General features: G+C 50.9%; 1 protein-coding gene across 12 annotated transcripts in view; it reads right to left on the bottom strand.

Annotated features, from left to right (window-relative positions):
* Positions 1-17,716, bottom strand: part of NCOR2 (nuclear receptor corepressor 2) — a 446,369-nt gene that overhangs the window by 152,633 nt on the left and 276,020 nt on the right. For 10 of the 12 annotated variants that reach the window (XM_075012373.1, XM_075012370.1, XM_075012374.1 and 7 more), the window contains exons 9-10: positions 16,618-16,684; positions 69-256 (exon numbers count right to left, since the gene is read on the bottom strand). In XM_075012373.1, coding sequence (XP_074868474.1) covers positions 69-256; positions 16,618-16,684 — 255 coding nt within the window. The remainder of the gene's footprint in view (positions 1-68; positions 257-16,617; positions 16,685-17,716) is intronic. The other 2 variants (XM_075012376.1, XM_075012377.1) reach the window with 1 other exon arrangement.

The following is a 17,716-nucleotide window of genomic DNA, read 5'->3' as shown; positions in this document are numbered from 1 at the left end:
GCCCAGCAACGTAAAACCATAACCCCCCCGAACAGGCAAAGGAGAAAGGCTGCCCGGACTCTTCCTACCGCTTCTCCTCTAACCTCTGCATGCGTTCTTGCAGTTCCCGCTGCTTCCGGATCTCTGGGAACTGCTTCTCATAGTACTCCCGCACTTTGCTCTCCTTGGCACGGCGCCGCGGGTTATTTTCAATGCGCTCCACTTTCTTTTCCCAGGCTTCCATCAGCTGGTCATAACGCTGGCAAAACTTTTGCTCCTGTCAGGACAAGGGAGAGGGAGAGATCAGAAAACAGCCACAGACAGAACAGCACCTCAGCTCCTCGATGGCTTGTCAGGCTGACCAGCAACCAAGCCTGTTAAGAACCGCAGCAGGATTTGTTCCTGTAAGTTGCAGAGGGTTGGGGACCAAACGGAACAAGGAAGCTCAAATCGGGAGGTCTTGCCAGGGGGAATTTTGTTCTTAGAGGTGAAAGGCATCCATAAAGTCCTTGTATAAAAGGCCACTCAGAGTGGGACTTTGCCTTTTCAAAGCACTGTGCCTCTCCAGCCTTTACATACCTCCATTTATTCATCAAAGCCCCAGGCCGCAACAAGGCAGATAAGGTTCTACTAGGAGACATGGAATGAGGAAACCAAGACACGTAGACAGGGCAAGGAGTTCACCAAAGGACACGAAGCACGAGTAGAACGACTCCCATGTCCCTGATCTAATTACCGGATGATGGGCCTATTGTAGAATTTTACTCTCAGGAGGATTCGCCCCCTGCTTCACTGGCTGCCTGGATGGGCAGAGTTTGGGAAGATCTGGGTTACACAGACAGGACACACACTGGGTAAGCCTACCCTGCAATTAGCGGCATCCTGGAAGCTTAGGCAGACAGACACACTCACACTAACCAGTAGGGCTACCAATGCCAAGGAAGACACGTGGACACGAGATGCCCAAGGGTACCTGGAGCCCCAGGGCTTCGTTCACTGTTTTTAATGAGGGTAGAGCTAGTGTACCCAACCGCAGTGTAAACATAGCCTAGATATATGCTCTGGAATTAGCCCTTCCAACCTTTGCAAGGAAGCAAGGGCCCCATTCGCCTCTCCTTTCTCTGCTTTTGCCCCAGGGTTAGTCTGTTTGCTTCAGCAGAATTGCTCCTGATTTACACCTGCCTAAGAGAAGGGGGAACAAGGCCAGAATGCAGGAGTTTCCACATGCACAGTTTTGCAAGCGTGCAGAGGTCAGCCCAGCAGCTGAGGAGCAGAGGTGGGGAAAGTACCCAAAAAGTTACTTGAGTAAAGAACAGCTGCTTTTTTTTTGGGGGGGGGGGTGTTTGTACTTAAGTACAAGTACCAAGTCTCCTTCTGGAAAACAACTTGAGTAAAAGTGCACACAACACACGTCACGTCACATCTTTGGCGTATTCAAGTACCCAGGAGTGCTCAGGTAACTGTTTGGGTACTTTTTCCGCCTCTGCTGGGGAGCTAACTTATCATGTGGGAGGAGACCCAGGCTCAATTCCTTGCTACACCACTGTCTCCCCTGCGTGATCCTGAGCAAGTCACTTCATGTTCTTGTCCCTCAAACTGCCCCTCTGTACAATGGGTCTGCCACACTGTGCAGGGGTGCTGTGAGAAGACTGGCATTAGAGACCAAGGGGCACTCAGATGCTCTGGAGAGGAGGCTGCGTAAGCACATGAGGCAGCCAGCCAGATATGTACAGCAAAATTGGTGAGCACAAACCCCAAAAGCTCCTCTGCAAATCTAGCTCTGCTGTCAGATGTGTGCTACCACCTCCCATTGAAGTCTATGGGAGTTGTGAAGCCCTCATCTGGTGGGTGTCTGCTTCACAACAGTATGGTTAAAGGGAAGTTAAAAATCCCCCAAGACATGCATTTCCCAACCTCAACAGATCACCACCATCCTCACTATAGGTACAAAAGTAGGCCCCAAATACGCACCGTGAGTCCTACTGTGCACCACAGCAAAAGCATCCCTGAAAGGCCAACAAGAGGCAATCCCTGCCCAGAGAGCCTGCAGCCTAGACAGCAAGTTGCACAACGGGAACTAGTGAAACCGACCACTTTCGCCTGTGTTCAAACTGAGGCTTAAAACATTTTGTTTCAGAAAAGAATGGCCTAAACCACAACTATCTGCGAATAATTCCCGGCCGGACGAGAGCAGCGCTCTTGTGAACACAATAGACTTAATGAGATTTCAGTACCAAAGCTGCTGACAACAGAGTCTCGGGGGTAAAGGGCAGAAGATGGTTCGTTTCTCCTGGGGGTAGGTTAGCACATCTCAAAAAATACCCAAGATTATCAAAGCGCTGAAAGTTCTGTGCCAGCCACACAGCTTTTGTGGGGATTTTTCCCAAGCCTTCCACGCACTAGGTCATTTCAGTCAGAAAGGGTGAGAAGATGGGGGAGAAAAACCAACCAAAACCTAAAACACCTGAAAGGAAAAATCCAACAACCACATGAGCTGTTCCTGTGGGAGCGGAGTTGGCCATTTGCAGCCCGACAAGAATGAGCACAAGTCGCTGGCGGGCTTCCACGTGCTGAGGAAGAGACGCATTCGCTCTCCCTCTCTCTCTCATTTGGAGAATTGGGGGCCACTTTGGAAGCCCAGACTGAAACACGGAGGGAAATTGGATTCTTGTGATGTCTGATGCTTTATCATTAATAATTAGCTCATGCCTGTGTAACACCTTCCATCTTCCAAACCCTTCACCAACATCACCTGAGGTTCTGGTGAATTGAGGCTCTCTTTCACTCTCCCCACAAAGCCCTGGATTTGCTGCTATGAGCTGGGCACCTGAAGCCACTCACTGAGTGCAAAGTCTGGCCGTGGAAAAGTGGCAGAGAATTGACAGAAACACCCAACATGCATAAAGCTGGCCATGACCCCTTCACCAGCGCCTCAGCCAGAGTAGAGCATGTGGTGGTGGGGGCATAAGCAGAGGCATCGGGGAACAGGGCTCAGGCATTTCTCGCATGATCTTCTTATCAATAAACTAGGCACACACAACTCAGATGGGGCCACTATAAGGTAGGTGCATAACTGGCTGGATAGCCATTTTCAGAGAGTAGTTATTAATGGTTCACAGTCATGCTGGAAGTGCATAACAAGTGGGGTTCCCCAGGGATCTGTTTTGGGACCAGTTCTATTCCGTATCTCCATCAATGATTGAAATATTGACATAGAAAGTACGCTTATTAAGTTCGCAGATGACACCAAGCTGGGAGGGGTTGCAACTGCTTTGAAGGATAGGGTCAGAATTCAAACGGATCTGGACAAACTGGAGCAATGGTCTGAGGTAAACAGGGTGAAGTTTAATATTAAAGGACAAATGCAAAGTACTCCACTTAGGAAGGAACAGTCAGCTTCACACATATAGAATGGGAAGCAACTGTCTAGGAAGGAGTACTGCAGAAAGGGACTTAGGGGTCACAGTGGAGAACAAGCTAAATATGAGTCATCAGTGTAACTCTGCTGCAAACAAACAAACAAAACAAGATTCTGGGATGCATTAACAGGAGTTTTGAGAGCAAGACACAAGAGGTCAGTCATTCTTCTGCTCTACTCTGCACTCATTAGGCCTCAGAACCAGTATTGTGCCCAGTTTTGGGCACCACATGTCAAGAAAGATGTGGACAAATTGGAGAAGGTCCAGAGAAGAGCAACAAGAACGATTAAAGGTCTAGAGAACATGAGCTAAGAAGGAAGACTGAAAGAACTGGGCTTGTTTAGTTTGGAAAAGAGGAGACAGAGGGGACATGATAGCAGTTTTCAAGTACCTCAAAGAGGGGTACAAGGAGGAGGGAGAAAAATTGTTCTCCTTGATCCCTAAGGATAGGACAAGGAGCAATAGACGTAAATTGTGCCAAGCGAGGTCTAGATTAGACATTAGGAAAAGCTTCCTAACTGTCAGGGTGGCTAAACAATGGAATAAGTTGCCTAGGGAGGTTGTGGAATATCCAATGCTGGAGATATTTAAGAGCAGGTTAGACAGACACCTATCAAAGATGGTCTAAATGGTGCTTGGTCCTGCCAAGAGGGCAGGGAACTAGACTTAATGATCTTTTGAGGCCCCTTCCAGTTCTAGTGTTCTATGACTATGTTCTATGATTTCTTCGTTAACGGGTGTGGTACGTTAGAGGCAACTTCGACCAGGGGCCCCAAGAGAGATGGATCTTGGGCACAGGGGAAAATTGAGAACAAAGGGTTCAGGCTTGGGAGCATCAGTGTGGACACCCTACCCAACCCCATACTGTACCCCAAACCCCACATCAGGGCCCACCTCAAAAGGGTGTCCACATTTAGCCTTTCTGACCACAGAATCCAGGGCCTCAAGCAGGGCTCCCTCTAATTTTTTTCATCCATGGGCAGAATAAATTTTATCACATGCACCAAGACACGGTGGATGTACACCACCAACAGAAACACACACTGCTGGCTCTGAGCAAATGTGGGCGCTCTGCTAATCAATTGAGTGGCATCTGGATCTCTCCTGGGTGTCCACGCACGCACCCAAGCTTGCAGGGAACACTGGTCTCAAGGACGCTATCAACATGCGGCTTTCCAACTCAGATGGGTTTTACCACAATGTGACCAGTGGCCCCTGGGGAAGCAGACCAGGGCAGCCAATGTGTTAAACAGAAGATCCTCCCAGTAGTGGCTGGGATATTACTGGACTTCATGCCCCCAGAGCTCCACCAGTGCTTCCAGCACAGTCCCTCTCAGCCCAGACAGGACATCCCAGGCATTCAAAGAAATCCAACCACTAACAAAGTGATTCTGCACATTCTGCTTCCTGTCCAATGGCAGTGAGGCCTCATTCAGTGCTGGGGTGACTTCTTAAAAGACACAACAGAAGCCTGCTCTGAGCTGGCCAGTTTTAAATGACTCATGCAATGACTGCTAAGTCTTTACACCTCTAATGACAAAGTCATTTCTATTCTTCCCTTTGGGGACAGAAACGTTTCATGGGGGAGACAGAACCAAAGGAAAGGCAGAAAATACAGTTCAGCCCATTTCCTTCTGGCTCTGGTCAATGCACTGTCTGTGAGCGCGCGCGCGCGCGCACACACTCTCTCTCTGTCTCTCATCAGGTCTGCTCTAGTAGCCTCCCTTACAGCTTAGTAGTCATGCCTGGTGATTTCCCGCACACTGGTGGAAAGAAGCAGACATGTAATTTACAAGACTGCTCTTCTCTGGAAACTAAAAATAAATCCCTAGTTAGCACTGAAGCTCCCATAGCGGAAGTGAGGGTAAGGGTGAAGCCAGAGAAGCGAACAACGAAACAGATGAGACCACATGCAGTGTAGGGGGACTGGACTGATTGACACACTTAGTTTTGCAAAGATTGCAGCCAGATTCTGGTCCAAGTTACACTGGCGTAAACCCACAACAACTCCATGTGACTTCCTTCGGGCACAGCCACCCCTACGCATTGGAGCCCACCACTGGCACCCCAGCCAAGCACCTTCCAAGTATTATGGGTTCAGCTTCATGGCTAATACTCAAGTTTCACTCCCGTTAAAAGGCACCCCTCCCCCCCATAGGAATCATGCTCTCTTGCAAGCTAAAGCCGAGTCACGGTTTTAAGGCAGCACTTCCCAAAGAGACGGTGTGTAACCTGCACCCCCAGACAGCAGTGGGGCGCCGGCGTAATTCATTCTCTTCTGCATTCTTCCTCTGGGTGGGAGGCAATTAAACTACTACAGCCATGCAAAGCTGCAGCTTATTCCCACTGTTACACTTGGCCAGCCTGTTCCCCAAAGAACAAATGAAGTAGGGCGCAGTGACTGTGCTGCACACTAGACCCACACTCCAGGGTCAGGCAGATTGCACTTGGCCAAGCAGTGGGTGGGGAGCAATGGTCCCTCTCATTTTTTCCATCCCTGTGCAGAACAGTTTTCGTTATGTGCACTGAAGCATGTGTGTTTGGGCACCACCACTAGACTCACACTCTGTCAACCTGTGGGTGCTCAGCGCATCAGCTGGGAGGCATCTGAATCTCTCCTGGGTGGCCACTAAAACACTCATCTTACAGGGAATGCTGGTGCGGAGCCCATATTTTTTCATTTGGCTGCAGAGGGCAAGGATGTGCTGGAATCAACCCTGCCCCTCTCAGCTAACCTGCATTCCCTCCCTCAGCAAAACTCCCTCCCAGAGAATGTTCCCTTTAATTTTTTCCATCTCTGTGCAGAATAAATTTTGTTATGTGCACCAAGGCAAAGAGAGATATGCACCACCAGCAGAAACACATGCTGCTGGCTGTGGATGCTCAGCTAATCAGCTGGGAAGCACCCAAATCTCTGCTGGGCAGCTACCCAAGTGCTCAGCTTATGGGGAACATTGTCCTAGGGCCTAAGGCAGATGGTGGGAGGGAGGGGAAGGCTGAGCAGGGAAGGGTTCTGGGTACTACCAAAAGTTCTGCACACCTGCTGCCCCTGGTCTGAGCATCACTGCTCTAGAAGCTGCAGAAGCAGCCCAAGATGGGCTCCGGCCCACATCCTCCACGGTTTGTGGCATCTAACTCCCACTGATTTCCATGGGAATTAGGCACCCAAATACCTTTGCCTGGATGCCCCCATGCAGCCAGCCTGGGTCGCTGCTCATGTCCAGAGTTCTGGGACTGCTGCTGTGTCCCGAGTGTGAGGTGGCAGGGGAGTTAGAATGGAATGAGACAGCTGAGCAGAGCCGGGCACCCAATCCCACCAGTCTTTTCGTCAGCCAGCCTCGAATCAGGGCTAGAGTCATCCCTTGGCACTGCATCTCCAGGAACTCTGAGCCATCTTTTCTGCCCCATGTCCGGGGCCAGAACCCTTCGCAACCACTCCTCTCAGCCCCCCGTTTCAACTCACCTTGCTTCACGCCAGCCCCTTGGAGAGCTGCTGCTCACCCCTTCCCTGAGCGGCTGCAACACCCATTGTGCGTGGTGAGATTCAAGCTCCTGAGCCCCACCTCCTCTGCTCCGACTTCATGGTCTCAGCCCCCATGCTGCTCCTAAGGCCTTGTCCATGCTGGGGCTCCACCTGCCTTGTGGGCAGCCGGGGGCCAGCTGTCACAGTGCTGCATCAGGGCAAAACCAGGGTTTCAGCTGTTCCAAGAAGGGGCAGGTGGGGCACAAAGTCACCGAGAGTCGCTCTGCCTGCCTGCACTGGTACAGCTAGCTCAGTCCTGGCCCCTGACCGCTGAAACCTCCAGGGCAAGTGCAAGCCCAAACAGCTCTCCGCCCTTAACAGTGGAATCACCGCCCTCCGTAATTGATCCCCTGCTCTACCAGCCCCCTGGTCAATTGGCCATTTAGGCTGCAGCGGTTTATTCCCATGCTCTCCAGCATTCCCTGTGGCTGGGCTCTCTGGCTACGTCTACGCTCCAGGATTTTTCAGAAACAACTTGTCTGGACGTTCCAACGCCAAAGTGAGGTATTTCTGAAAAGAGCGTTCATGCTCCAAAAGCATTTCGAAACGGAGCATTTGCACTACAGAGCCCAACTTCAAAATAAAAGCTACGATGGGATGCTCCCTAGAGGCCAATTAAGTTCTAATTACCTCTGCTTAGTATACACTCAGTCAATTTCAAAATTGAAAGAAGGTGGGGCGGTGGAGCAAAAGTCATTTGTTTTGGTGGCGTTACTATTTCGAGTTCAATGTCCTGTTATTTCAGAGTAACAAGCTTTGCAGTGTGGATCGAAGGTTGTTTTGTTTTGTTTTTTCTTCAGAATTTTTTTCCCCCCAGGGAAAAAAACAAGTACAGACAAGCCCCCAGAAAGGTGGAATCATGGAATCAGCTGAGCGTCTGGAGGGATAGGTGCACAGCTAGGCCCCTTACACAAGCTCAGCCTAAAACCACAAAACCCAGCGGATCTTTGATCTGTAGCAGCGTGCCCTCTAATTTTTTCCCCCATTGTGTGTGCAATAAATTTTATCTGCACCAAGGCTTGTCTGGATGTGCACCACCCAGAGAGACACATGCTGCCAGCTGTGGGTGCTCTGCTAATCAGCTGAATCTCTCCTGTGTACCCACTCAAGTGCTCAGCTTATGGGGAACACTAGTCTGTAGAGCCAGTTAGTGTCCCTGGATGTGGACATGGGCTCCCACGAGCTTCATATGCCCATGCAGGGCAGGACCTGGCCAGTAAGAGAACTCAGACCAAATACAGAAGGCCCCCTCTATCTGCAGGAATTGTCCAAGGTTCATTTCTTCCCCCCACAAGAGTCGCGTATGGGACAACATGGATGGGTGGGCCACATCAAAGGGGGAAGGAAAGCAAACAGCCTGTTGCTGTTTCTATAGAATCCCACACAATCCCAGTGCGAAATCACCCGCTCTCACATGGCCCCGTTCCAGCCCAAGGGGGTTTTTACACTTCAATTCTGAGGCTGTTTTATATGCAGTACTCAGGAGTGCTCACTTGGTGCCCTCTTTTGATCTCCTGTTAAGCTAAGTGAATCAACCTATTCAAGGACCAACCAAGCGTAACACGAGGGGGTGCGGGGGAGGGAGGGAGTGGGGAAGAGAAGAGGCTACAGAATCCAAATTCTGACCTGCAAAATTAGCAAAACCTGCAAGAGGAGAGCGGTGACAACAGGAGGCAGAGCTGTCTGGAGCACCGTGTTAGGTTAAATCTGAGTCCCCTGGGTCACTGTCATTTGCCTTTGAAAAAGAGTGATCTGACCTGCTTAGACAATCAGTGTCTTCTCATACCTTTGTATTTGCTGCGATCAGGCTGACTCCTTCCAGGAGGAGTATGTCCAGCATATATTAGTCATCGCAAGTAGAGGAATAATGCAACAACAAAGCCGTGCATCTGTTTTGTCTCTAGAGCATCAGATTTGATTCTCACAATCAAAAACTCAAGTAAATTTTCTGGCTGACACTGACAATGAAGTTAAAAGGGAAAAGCAGCAGTAGCCAGCTCTTTCTGTAGCACTTGGCAAACACGATCCATCCAAAGCTGCTTGGGATGCCAGGAAGTATAATTAATACACAGATTCTACAGATGGAGAAACTGAGGTGGGGGGGTTCATTGGCACAGAATCAAGGCCCCATGGCAACATCACTCATTTTTTCCAATCCATAGGTGGAATGAATTTTGTTATGTGCGCCATGACATGTGCAACTGTGCACCACCAATAGAAATAAACACAAGCTGCTGGCTGTGGGTGCTCTGCTAATCAGCTGGGCAGCACCCAAATCTCTCCTGGGCTGCTGTCCAAGTGCTTGGCTTACAGAGAACATTGCCCCTATGAGACCTGGCTCCTTCTACCATTGTCAGCCTCTGAAGCACCGCACAATTAAGACAGGTCTGGATGCTGTCCCAGGGTGGCTGGCCCTGAGAGAGGAGCAGGGCCTGGCTACGCCTGTGGGGAATCAGCTCACACCCAGCATGAGATAATTACAAACGCCAGCTTGTCAGATGGGTGGGGAGAGAGTTGCCTGGAGCAGACAGGTACCACCAGGGGGCCCTGGTTCAAGAGAGGAGAGCTACGGGAAGCAGGCTGGCTCCTGTGGGAGGCCCTGGAGAGGGGTTCAGCAGCGGGCCACCACATAGGACCGGCACTGGACTTGCTGTGGCCCAGGGCAGAAAGCCAAAGTCCCACTGCACAGGTTTGATGCCCAGGACCCTGAGCCCCACCACTTGGGGCTGAAGCCAAAGCCTGAGCTTCTCAGCTTCAGGTGACCCTCAGGACATCGCCCTGCTCCCGAAGGCTGGCCTGGCTTTTCTGTACAGACAAACAGCTGCTGGGGCCATGGCCTTTGTACAGCCTGCTGGGGTGGGAGGGGCTCAAAGAGAAACAGGGAGAACCCCTGCCCTAAGGCAGGTGGCTTGCAGGGTGGACACCTGAGGAACAGACAGACCCTGGAGAAGGAGCCCAGGCTGGGGGAAGGGACAACCGATGTGCTGTCCGAGTTTTCTGTGAAAGAAATAAAGAATAAAAGGCTTGAACCAGACCCTGGACACAGCTTCACTCCTTCCTGGGCTGAGGGGAGAGGCCAGTAGCCCGCAACAGCAACCTACACAACCCCAGGCACAATGGCTCAGCACATGCCCAGCATCTGCCGCAACTGGCCTCCCCATTCTCCAGGAGCCCTCATGTCTGCTGCAGCGGGTTTGCAGTGTGCGTGCATGTCCCACCCTGCAGAGCAGCCTTCCCTGTAGGCTGGGCGCTTGAGTGGCCACCCAGGAAAGGTACAGTGCCACCCAGCTGATTAGCAGAGCGTCCACAGCCACTCAGAGCGAGCTGCGTGTGTTTCTACTGGTGGTGCACACCAGCACAAGCCTCAGTGCACACAACAAACTTTATTCCACCCAAATGGATGGGAAAATGAGAGGGACGCCTGCTCCCAGCACCATGCCCTGCATCTTCAGGCCCTGCCCCTACTCATCCAGAGCTGAAAAGGAAGCTGACCCTTTTGAAGCCAAGAGACATGGACAGGAAGGTGCTCCCTCGGGCAGCGCCTGTCAGGCCCTGCTTTCAAAGGTGACACTCCCCGGTGTTCAAAGTGGCAGGCCGCCTGCTGAAACAGGCACACACTCTGGATCTCAGGTTGCAGTCTGGAAAGCAGGGCCAGCCCTAGGAGCCATCCTGCCACACGCTATTGGCTACATGGAAGCGACGGAGTCGAGTCGTGTTTAACTGAATGCAGGGCCCACTCCCAGCGTGAGGCAGGCAAAGACACCGGTCTGGAGCCCACATGCAGAGCTGACCCATTCCGTTCTGCTCCCGCTGCCCTTTCCCTCTGTTTGCTCCATCTCTCTCTCCCTTCCTTCTCCTCCCATCTTCCCAGAGCCAGTGGGTTTCTTCTCAGCCAGGCAGAAGCACACCACTGTGGCCAGCATGTGCTCTGCTCCTGCCTGCCTCCCCAAATTCCCATGCTGCTGGCCTTCTCCGCATGATAGCATCCTCCCAGTGCTGGCACAGCAGACACCCATCTTCAGCAGATTTGGGTACAGCCCTGCACAGATAACAAAATCTGCACCCACAAAAATGAGCTGCAGGTATCCACATGGACAGCCAGAGATACGAGCACCAGTGTTCCCTGTATGCTGAGCACTCGCGGGGCTGCCCAGGAGAGATTTAGGTGCCACCCAGCTGGTTGGCACAGCCTGTGTTTCTAGGGGTGGTGCACATGCTTCTGTGGACAGAAAAAAAATGAGAGGAAACATCGGCAGAGAGGCGCGGATAGAAAGTGGATATCCACAAGCCTGCAGAGTTCTAGATACAAAATGTGCATTCGCATCTTTCGCCAGCAAAATGAATCACCGATACCCACAGATTCACAGGGGCACGAGCCTCATAAAACAGAGCCCAGCCTCAGGACTTTCCTGCTCCCATCGAGGAGTGTAGGTGTTTTTATTGGTTTCAAGAGCAGCACAACTGGAACTAGGGTGGCCAGACGTCCCGCAATCGGTGAGACTGTCCTGAATTTTCCCCAACAAGTCCCACGTCCTGTATTTAGACAAAAACGTCCCGCTGGCTGAGGCATGTCCTGCATAACCCTGCTGAGAGTCAGGCAGCCCTGCCTGGCACCTCAGGAGAAGTGGGGAACTGCAGTTAAAATCAAAAGCTCTGACACCTGCCCAGGGACATCGCGCTTCAGGAGCAAGAAGCAGCGGGTCATGTGACCAGACCACTGCACAGACTTCACAGGCTCTGCACTTCCGCACCTCTCCTAATGATGCCCCTTGGCCAGACAGCAAACAAACACACACAGAAATCTAAGCCAGCAAAGGAGGACAACGCTCCACGGTTCCCTCTGCTGCCAACAAGTCTGCCCCGTTTTCCTGCTTCCTCAGTGGCAAGCTTGGGAAAAGGCTAAATATAGCCGGTGAAGTTCAGCGAGCTGGGACGCAGCTGGCGGCTGATGCTGCGTGCCAGTCTGCAGTTTCCCTGGAGGAAGTTAGGAAGGCAACGTCTTCCTTTTCCAGGAAAGCCACAGGATGGCGCAGGACACTTGGAACCTGTGACCCAGCCCAGCTGATGCTACTTGTGGGCTGCCCAGCAACACTCCCTATGTTTTATGGAAAACGCTGCAATAACTAAAAGAGGCTTTGCTCCTGCTGGAGGCAAATGGGGACCTTTCTGAATCAGGCAAAGCAGGGACTTGAATAAGGATCTTTCTCCATCCCAGGGGAGCACCCAAATAACCAAGCAACAGAACCAAATCTCCCTCTGCCCGTGTTGGAGCTGCTCCCCTTTGCATAAAGAATCAGCTATTCATACTGAACATAATACTCCAAAGCAGAGTCTGAACCCAGGTCTTTCAGATGAGCCATGGGGCTCTTTCCACACTCTTTCTTTTATGTCCGCTCCCCCAACACACACACACAGCCTGATTCACCTTTACCAGGACATTGTTATCAGAATCCCACACTGTTCTGACTGACAAAATCAGCAGTTTCCCTACAGAAAAGAAATTGTGTGGAAAAACTCTTGGCCAGCTGTGGGCTGCCCTACTTCTCACATGGCTTCTCATCTCCTCTGTGTGAGCCAAACACATCCTGCACACTGCTGACCACTAATGACCCCTATACACTAGGAAGGGGGTTTCAAACTTCATTGCACGGTGACCCCGGTCTGACAATAAAAAGTGCTGCAGGAGCCAGGAGTGGGGGCCCTGCCTGCCGGAGCCCTGTTTACCCTGGGCAGAAGTTCTACTCTCTGGGCAGATGGTGAGGTGCAAAGCCAAAGTCAAGGGGCTTCAGCCCCTGGCCTGGGGCCTGTAACCTGTGCCCCTCGACCCATAGGGTGACCACACTGCCCTATGGCAAATATGGGGCACCAGCCTCCAAGCCTGGGGGCTGCTGTCCCATGTCAGTGCTACTCAGCAACGGGGGCTGCTTCTCCGTGGTGAGGCGCCAGGGACAGGGGCTCCACAACCTCCTGGTAGGTGAGTGCCAAGAACAGTGATGTTGCAGCCTCCCGGCAGGGGGGAAATAGTAGGGAATGCAGAAGCTGCCGGTGGCAGGGGCCCCTCTCAGCAGGAGCTGCCACACCAGGAAATGGGGCAGCCCCCCCCGCCCCCCCAAGGAGCTTCCCCACAACAGGAGCTGCCTCCCTGAGGCAGGGGATGCCAGGGAACAAGGCAGCTGCCCTGTGAAGGGGCTCCCTGGAAGTCAGAGCTGCCTCTTCGAGGTGTGGGACACCAGGGAACAAGGCAGCCGCCCCATGTCGGAGCTCGCTGGCAGCAGGGGCAGCCGCTGTGGAGTGCTGGGAAATGGCACAACTGCCCTGTGGAGGAGCTTCCCTGCAGCAGTAGCTGCTGCCCTGAGGCACAGGGCACCAGGGAAGAGGGCAGGCACCCTGCGGAGAAGCTCTCCAGCAGTGGGGGCTACTGTCCCAAGGCACTGGGTGCTGGGGAGCAGGAGCCCTGTGAAATACAGGACAATTTGGCCTTTTTCTTAAAAGTCGGGAAGCCTGTGAGACAGCTTAAATAAGGGGCTGTCCCGGGGAAAATGGGACAGATGGTCACGTGAATGACCGAGGGCTGAAGTTGTTGGGATTGCGTTTGGTCCCCAGGCCCTGGCAAATCTTAACACCAGCCCTGGCAGGGCTACAATCCACCTTGGGGTCCCAAGTGACGGTTTGCAAACCGCTGCACTGGTTTATTGTGTACGAGCGAGGGGCGGGTGCAGCTTGCTGAGTACGTACTGTAAGAGAGACACCCCCCCCCCCCGGCTGTAAACCAGCCTGCTGTTCCAGTCAGCAAAGCTACCCACCACCCTCTCCGCCACGCAAGCTGTTACATGTATCTGGGACCAAAAGGGAGACAGCAAGTGCAGCACCAACAGCCCTGGAGAACTGCGAAACACCTGCCAGCCAGCACGGCCCCTGCCATCCGAGCCAGCACCTGGCCAGTGCAGCTCCTGCCACACCAGGGAGCAGCCGCCCGCCTCCTACCCTCACACATGCACTGCTCAGCCCCTTCCTTGAGTCCCCGCCACCCACACCCCTCACCTCCCAACCCCTCGCCCTGAAGGACCCAAGCAACGCTGGGTAAATCTTGTAGTGATGCTACAAGACAGGTGGGTGTGTCTTGGAGAGTGAGAGACGAATAGAAACATTTGAGTTTAGACAAGTGCTTCTCATTTCTTCTTAAATAGCGTCCACTGTAAGAAATAGGCGGCTACATAGATAAATGTGCCCATTTTGCAAAAAGAAAGAGCAAATGCAGTCACTGCTAATTCAGCAACAGCTTCCTGCCTATTCTAGGAAAAGAGTCAGTATCTTTTCCCCTAAATTGGAACATCCCCTTTCAAGGGCACTGAAAAAAACAGGTAGCAGAAATTTTTCGATTCTTTATCATAGGTTTATTTTCTGCAAGCCACACTTTGGGTCCCATGCTGCCACAGTCTAATTAAACTGCCCCTCCATCTCCACACCTTGCAACAGAGCAATGTATTTGAGACTGAGCGCTGCAAAGGGCATCCCAGACCTTCTCAACCTTTTTTATTAAAATAAATAAATAAATAAATAAATAAAGTGCTCCCTTTTTAAAATAAATGTAAGTACTCCAATACCTACAATTTTCAGACACTTCTTTTCCTACCATTACAACACATTTGTTTAAATCGATGGTTCCCAATCTTTCCAGATAAGTGGAGCCCCTCAGGAGCTTGCTGTGAGCGCACAAGACCAAAGCTTCACCTCGTTTTTAAAAACAACTTGCTTCCAAAATCAGATCTTAAAATACAAACGTGCTGCAACACATTATGACTGACAAATCACTTACCTTCTCCTGCTTACCATAAAGCTAGAGAATAAACAAATTAGAATATAAATATTGCACTTAAACCCTGGATGTGTAAAACACAGAGCTGTACAAACAGGTCATCATATGACATTTATTTGTATAGTAGGGTCTCAATATTCGCAAGCGTTCCATGTTTAGAACCCTCACAAATGTTGATTTTTCCCAAATACGAGGGGTGCCCGGGGGAAGGGGCGGCTGCCAGCGCTCCTGCCCGGGGCCTTGGAGGAAGCAGCCGCTCGCGAATAATTGAATTCACAAACATTACGTTTGCGAATTGAGACTCTACTGGACTGACTTTGATAATGCTTTTTATGTAGACCTGTGGTAAAACTGGGCAACTCGCTACATGAGTTGAAGACCTTTTAGTATCACTGGAGTATCCCATTCCAGGAGCAACCCTGCCGAGCAGTTCCTCTGTGCTTCAACAAAAACACACTCTGCTTTGCAAACGTTCTGTTTTGCAGAAGAGAATATTGATGTTCTCCTCTCCAATGCAAAACACGGCAGTTATTCCAGGCAGTCTCTTTGGGGAAAGGGTCTTATGAAGCAAAAAGCCAAATGACTTCAAGGTAAATTCCAACCCACAGGAGAACTGCAGCAATCCCTTTGAAAGGCACATCCCGAGGCATTCGAAAGGGTGGCTTGGGTTTTTAAATACAGAAAAGGCACATGCCCTTACTCACTGTCAGTAACAGCCATGCTCTGCTCACTGGCTCTGACAGGAACAGCTCCTCAGAGCTCTGTCTTCACAGTCACAGCTTCAATATCACTCCCCTAATTTTCCCCAGCAATCCCTCCCAGACAGAGATTTCATGCAAACCCCTGCGCCCAAGGAAATTAACAAAACCTGCCCACGCTTCAACATAAGAAGCTAAAGCTGACATGTCAGGCTTCCCCACAGAGGACAGCTCAATGGTGTCCAGACGGACATCTGTATTTCTGAATAGTCTAATGTGACAGTCCAATGCAACATATAGCTCTTGCATGAAAAAAATACACACCTCACCCATGAGACTAAATCATTTAGATTATTAAAACAGAAATTGTTTACAGTGTGATTTGTTCTTCCTAATCTGGACTGTTGGTTTACATTTTGGCATTCTCCTACTTTGGACAATGACAGATAGGACAATTTCACTTTTGGGTCTAGGCTGTACTTCCCAGTGTCCACAGACCAGCACAATGAGGTTGGTGGGTTATTTTCCAGAGGCAATGTTGTGTCATTCTCCCACTCCTCCTTGAGTTTAGATTTATAACAATCTGACCACGTCTCTTCAAAATCTCAGGTTAAAATCTGGGGCTTTTTCTTTATGTACTAGAGAGAAACTTCCATTCAAAGTGTTTGTAGAGCACTTTTAGGTCGCTTTGTTGCAAGAGAATGGATGGGGTTGGGCTTTCTTTTGTTTTAAACCACAGATTCCAAAAATGTAATTCTGCTGTCAGCTGGAAAGGGTGAGATTCATCTTTAATTTGTCTGCAGTGGCGTTGGTGTAAGTTTCACTATTCTCTCCGTGACTCATACTTACACTGAGCAAACAGTCCTATAGAAATTAGCGAGGACACCTCTACAGGTAAACCACATGCTATTTCCTTTTCCTGTGAGTGGGTAAGGTACTACCCAGACTAGAAACAGGCCCCAAACAATTTGTATACCAATTACTTTTACAAGGGGGCTGCTACAGCATGGAAGCACAGGGTCCTACAAGAACAGAAAAAGCAGAGCCAAGAGGCAACAAGCTAAGTACTAGCTTGTCTGTTCTGGGATCTCTCCTTTTGTTTTCTACGCCCAAGGGCTAAATATTAACCCTTCTTTACATCTGTTATGCACATGTAAAATAAAGCTTAGGGGCTTCACTTACCCACTGTTTGCGAGCATGATTTCTCCTTTTAAAGTACAAAATTAACTTCTTCCGCATTGCCTGGTTTCTAAAGCAGAGACAAGGGGGAAAACACATCCGTTAATACACAGAGTCCTGCACCTCCCTTCTGTTTTCAACACCATGTGGTAGTTTCCACCTTATCTTGGAAACGGCAGTAAGTTCAGAGGGGGGAATGTGGCACCTACAATAACGCGGCTTATAGGGACCTTACTGTCATTATGGAACAAAACTGAAATATTCTGCTGCACAAAGCAAAGTCCTTCAAACGCTCCTTTGATAGCCTGCAGGTCACCTGGCGGTACACACACCACCTTGGGTTGGCCCTGTTGTAACCGTGTCCGACTCGTTACCGACGTTTACGTGTGTGTAGCTTTGCTCAGAGGTGCGTTTCCATAGATCAGGGACACAGATTCTAACTCACTACACAGCCTCCCTGAATGTTTCTAAGACACAACCCTGCAAACGTTGGCTACCAAGCCTACCACTCACCATCACAAGCTGGCCCACAGATGCCAACTGCTCTACACTGTACAGAGCAAGCACTCAGCCTGACAGCGCAGGCTGGAGGAACAGACCCCTCATTTCCCAAGTGAGGAATGAAAGGCAGCCACAGAACGCTAGTGACCTATTGGCACTGCTCCCACCCCCATGGCCTGCCTCAAGGTATTAACCACACAACCCCATCACACAATTCAATGGTAGGTGAAGTGTACAGCTGGGAAAAACAGACAGAGGTGAGAGTGGAAAGAAAGACAGAAGCCATCCTACAGACCCAGGGCAATGGGACGTCTGTGCTGCAATGCTCAGAAATGAGGAGGAGCCAAGCTGACGTTTAAATGGCTGGGTTAGGCAGCAACATCTCAGTGGGATTGGCAGCCGATGTCTCTCTGAGATCTGGAGCTCGCCCACCAAGCCTTTTAGTGCCACCCACAGTCCACCCCTGCAGCAGGGAGCAGCAGCTGGCTGCTCCCTGTTGGGGGGGGTAGCTTTGCGTATTGCCCTCCCCCTGCACCAAAATCTCTCAGCTCCTACTAGCCAGAAGCCAACCAGTAGGAGCTGAGAGATTTTGGTGGGGATG

Source organism: Carettochelys insculpta, chromosome 18, assembly GCF_033958435.1.
Source record: "Carettochelys insculpta isolate YL-2023 chromosome 18, ASM3395843v1, whole genome shotgun sequence".
Taxonomy (NCBI): Eukaryota; Metazoa; Chordata; order Testudines; family Carettochelyidae; genus Carettochelys; species Carettochelys insculpta.
The sequence above is the reverse complement of the archived record's forward strand: the minus strand, read 5'-3'. Positions and strand labels throughout refer to the sequence as shown.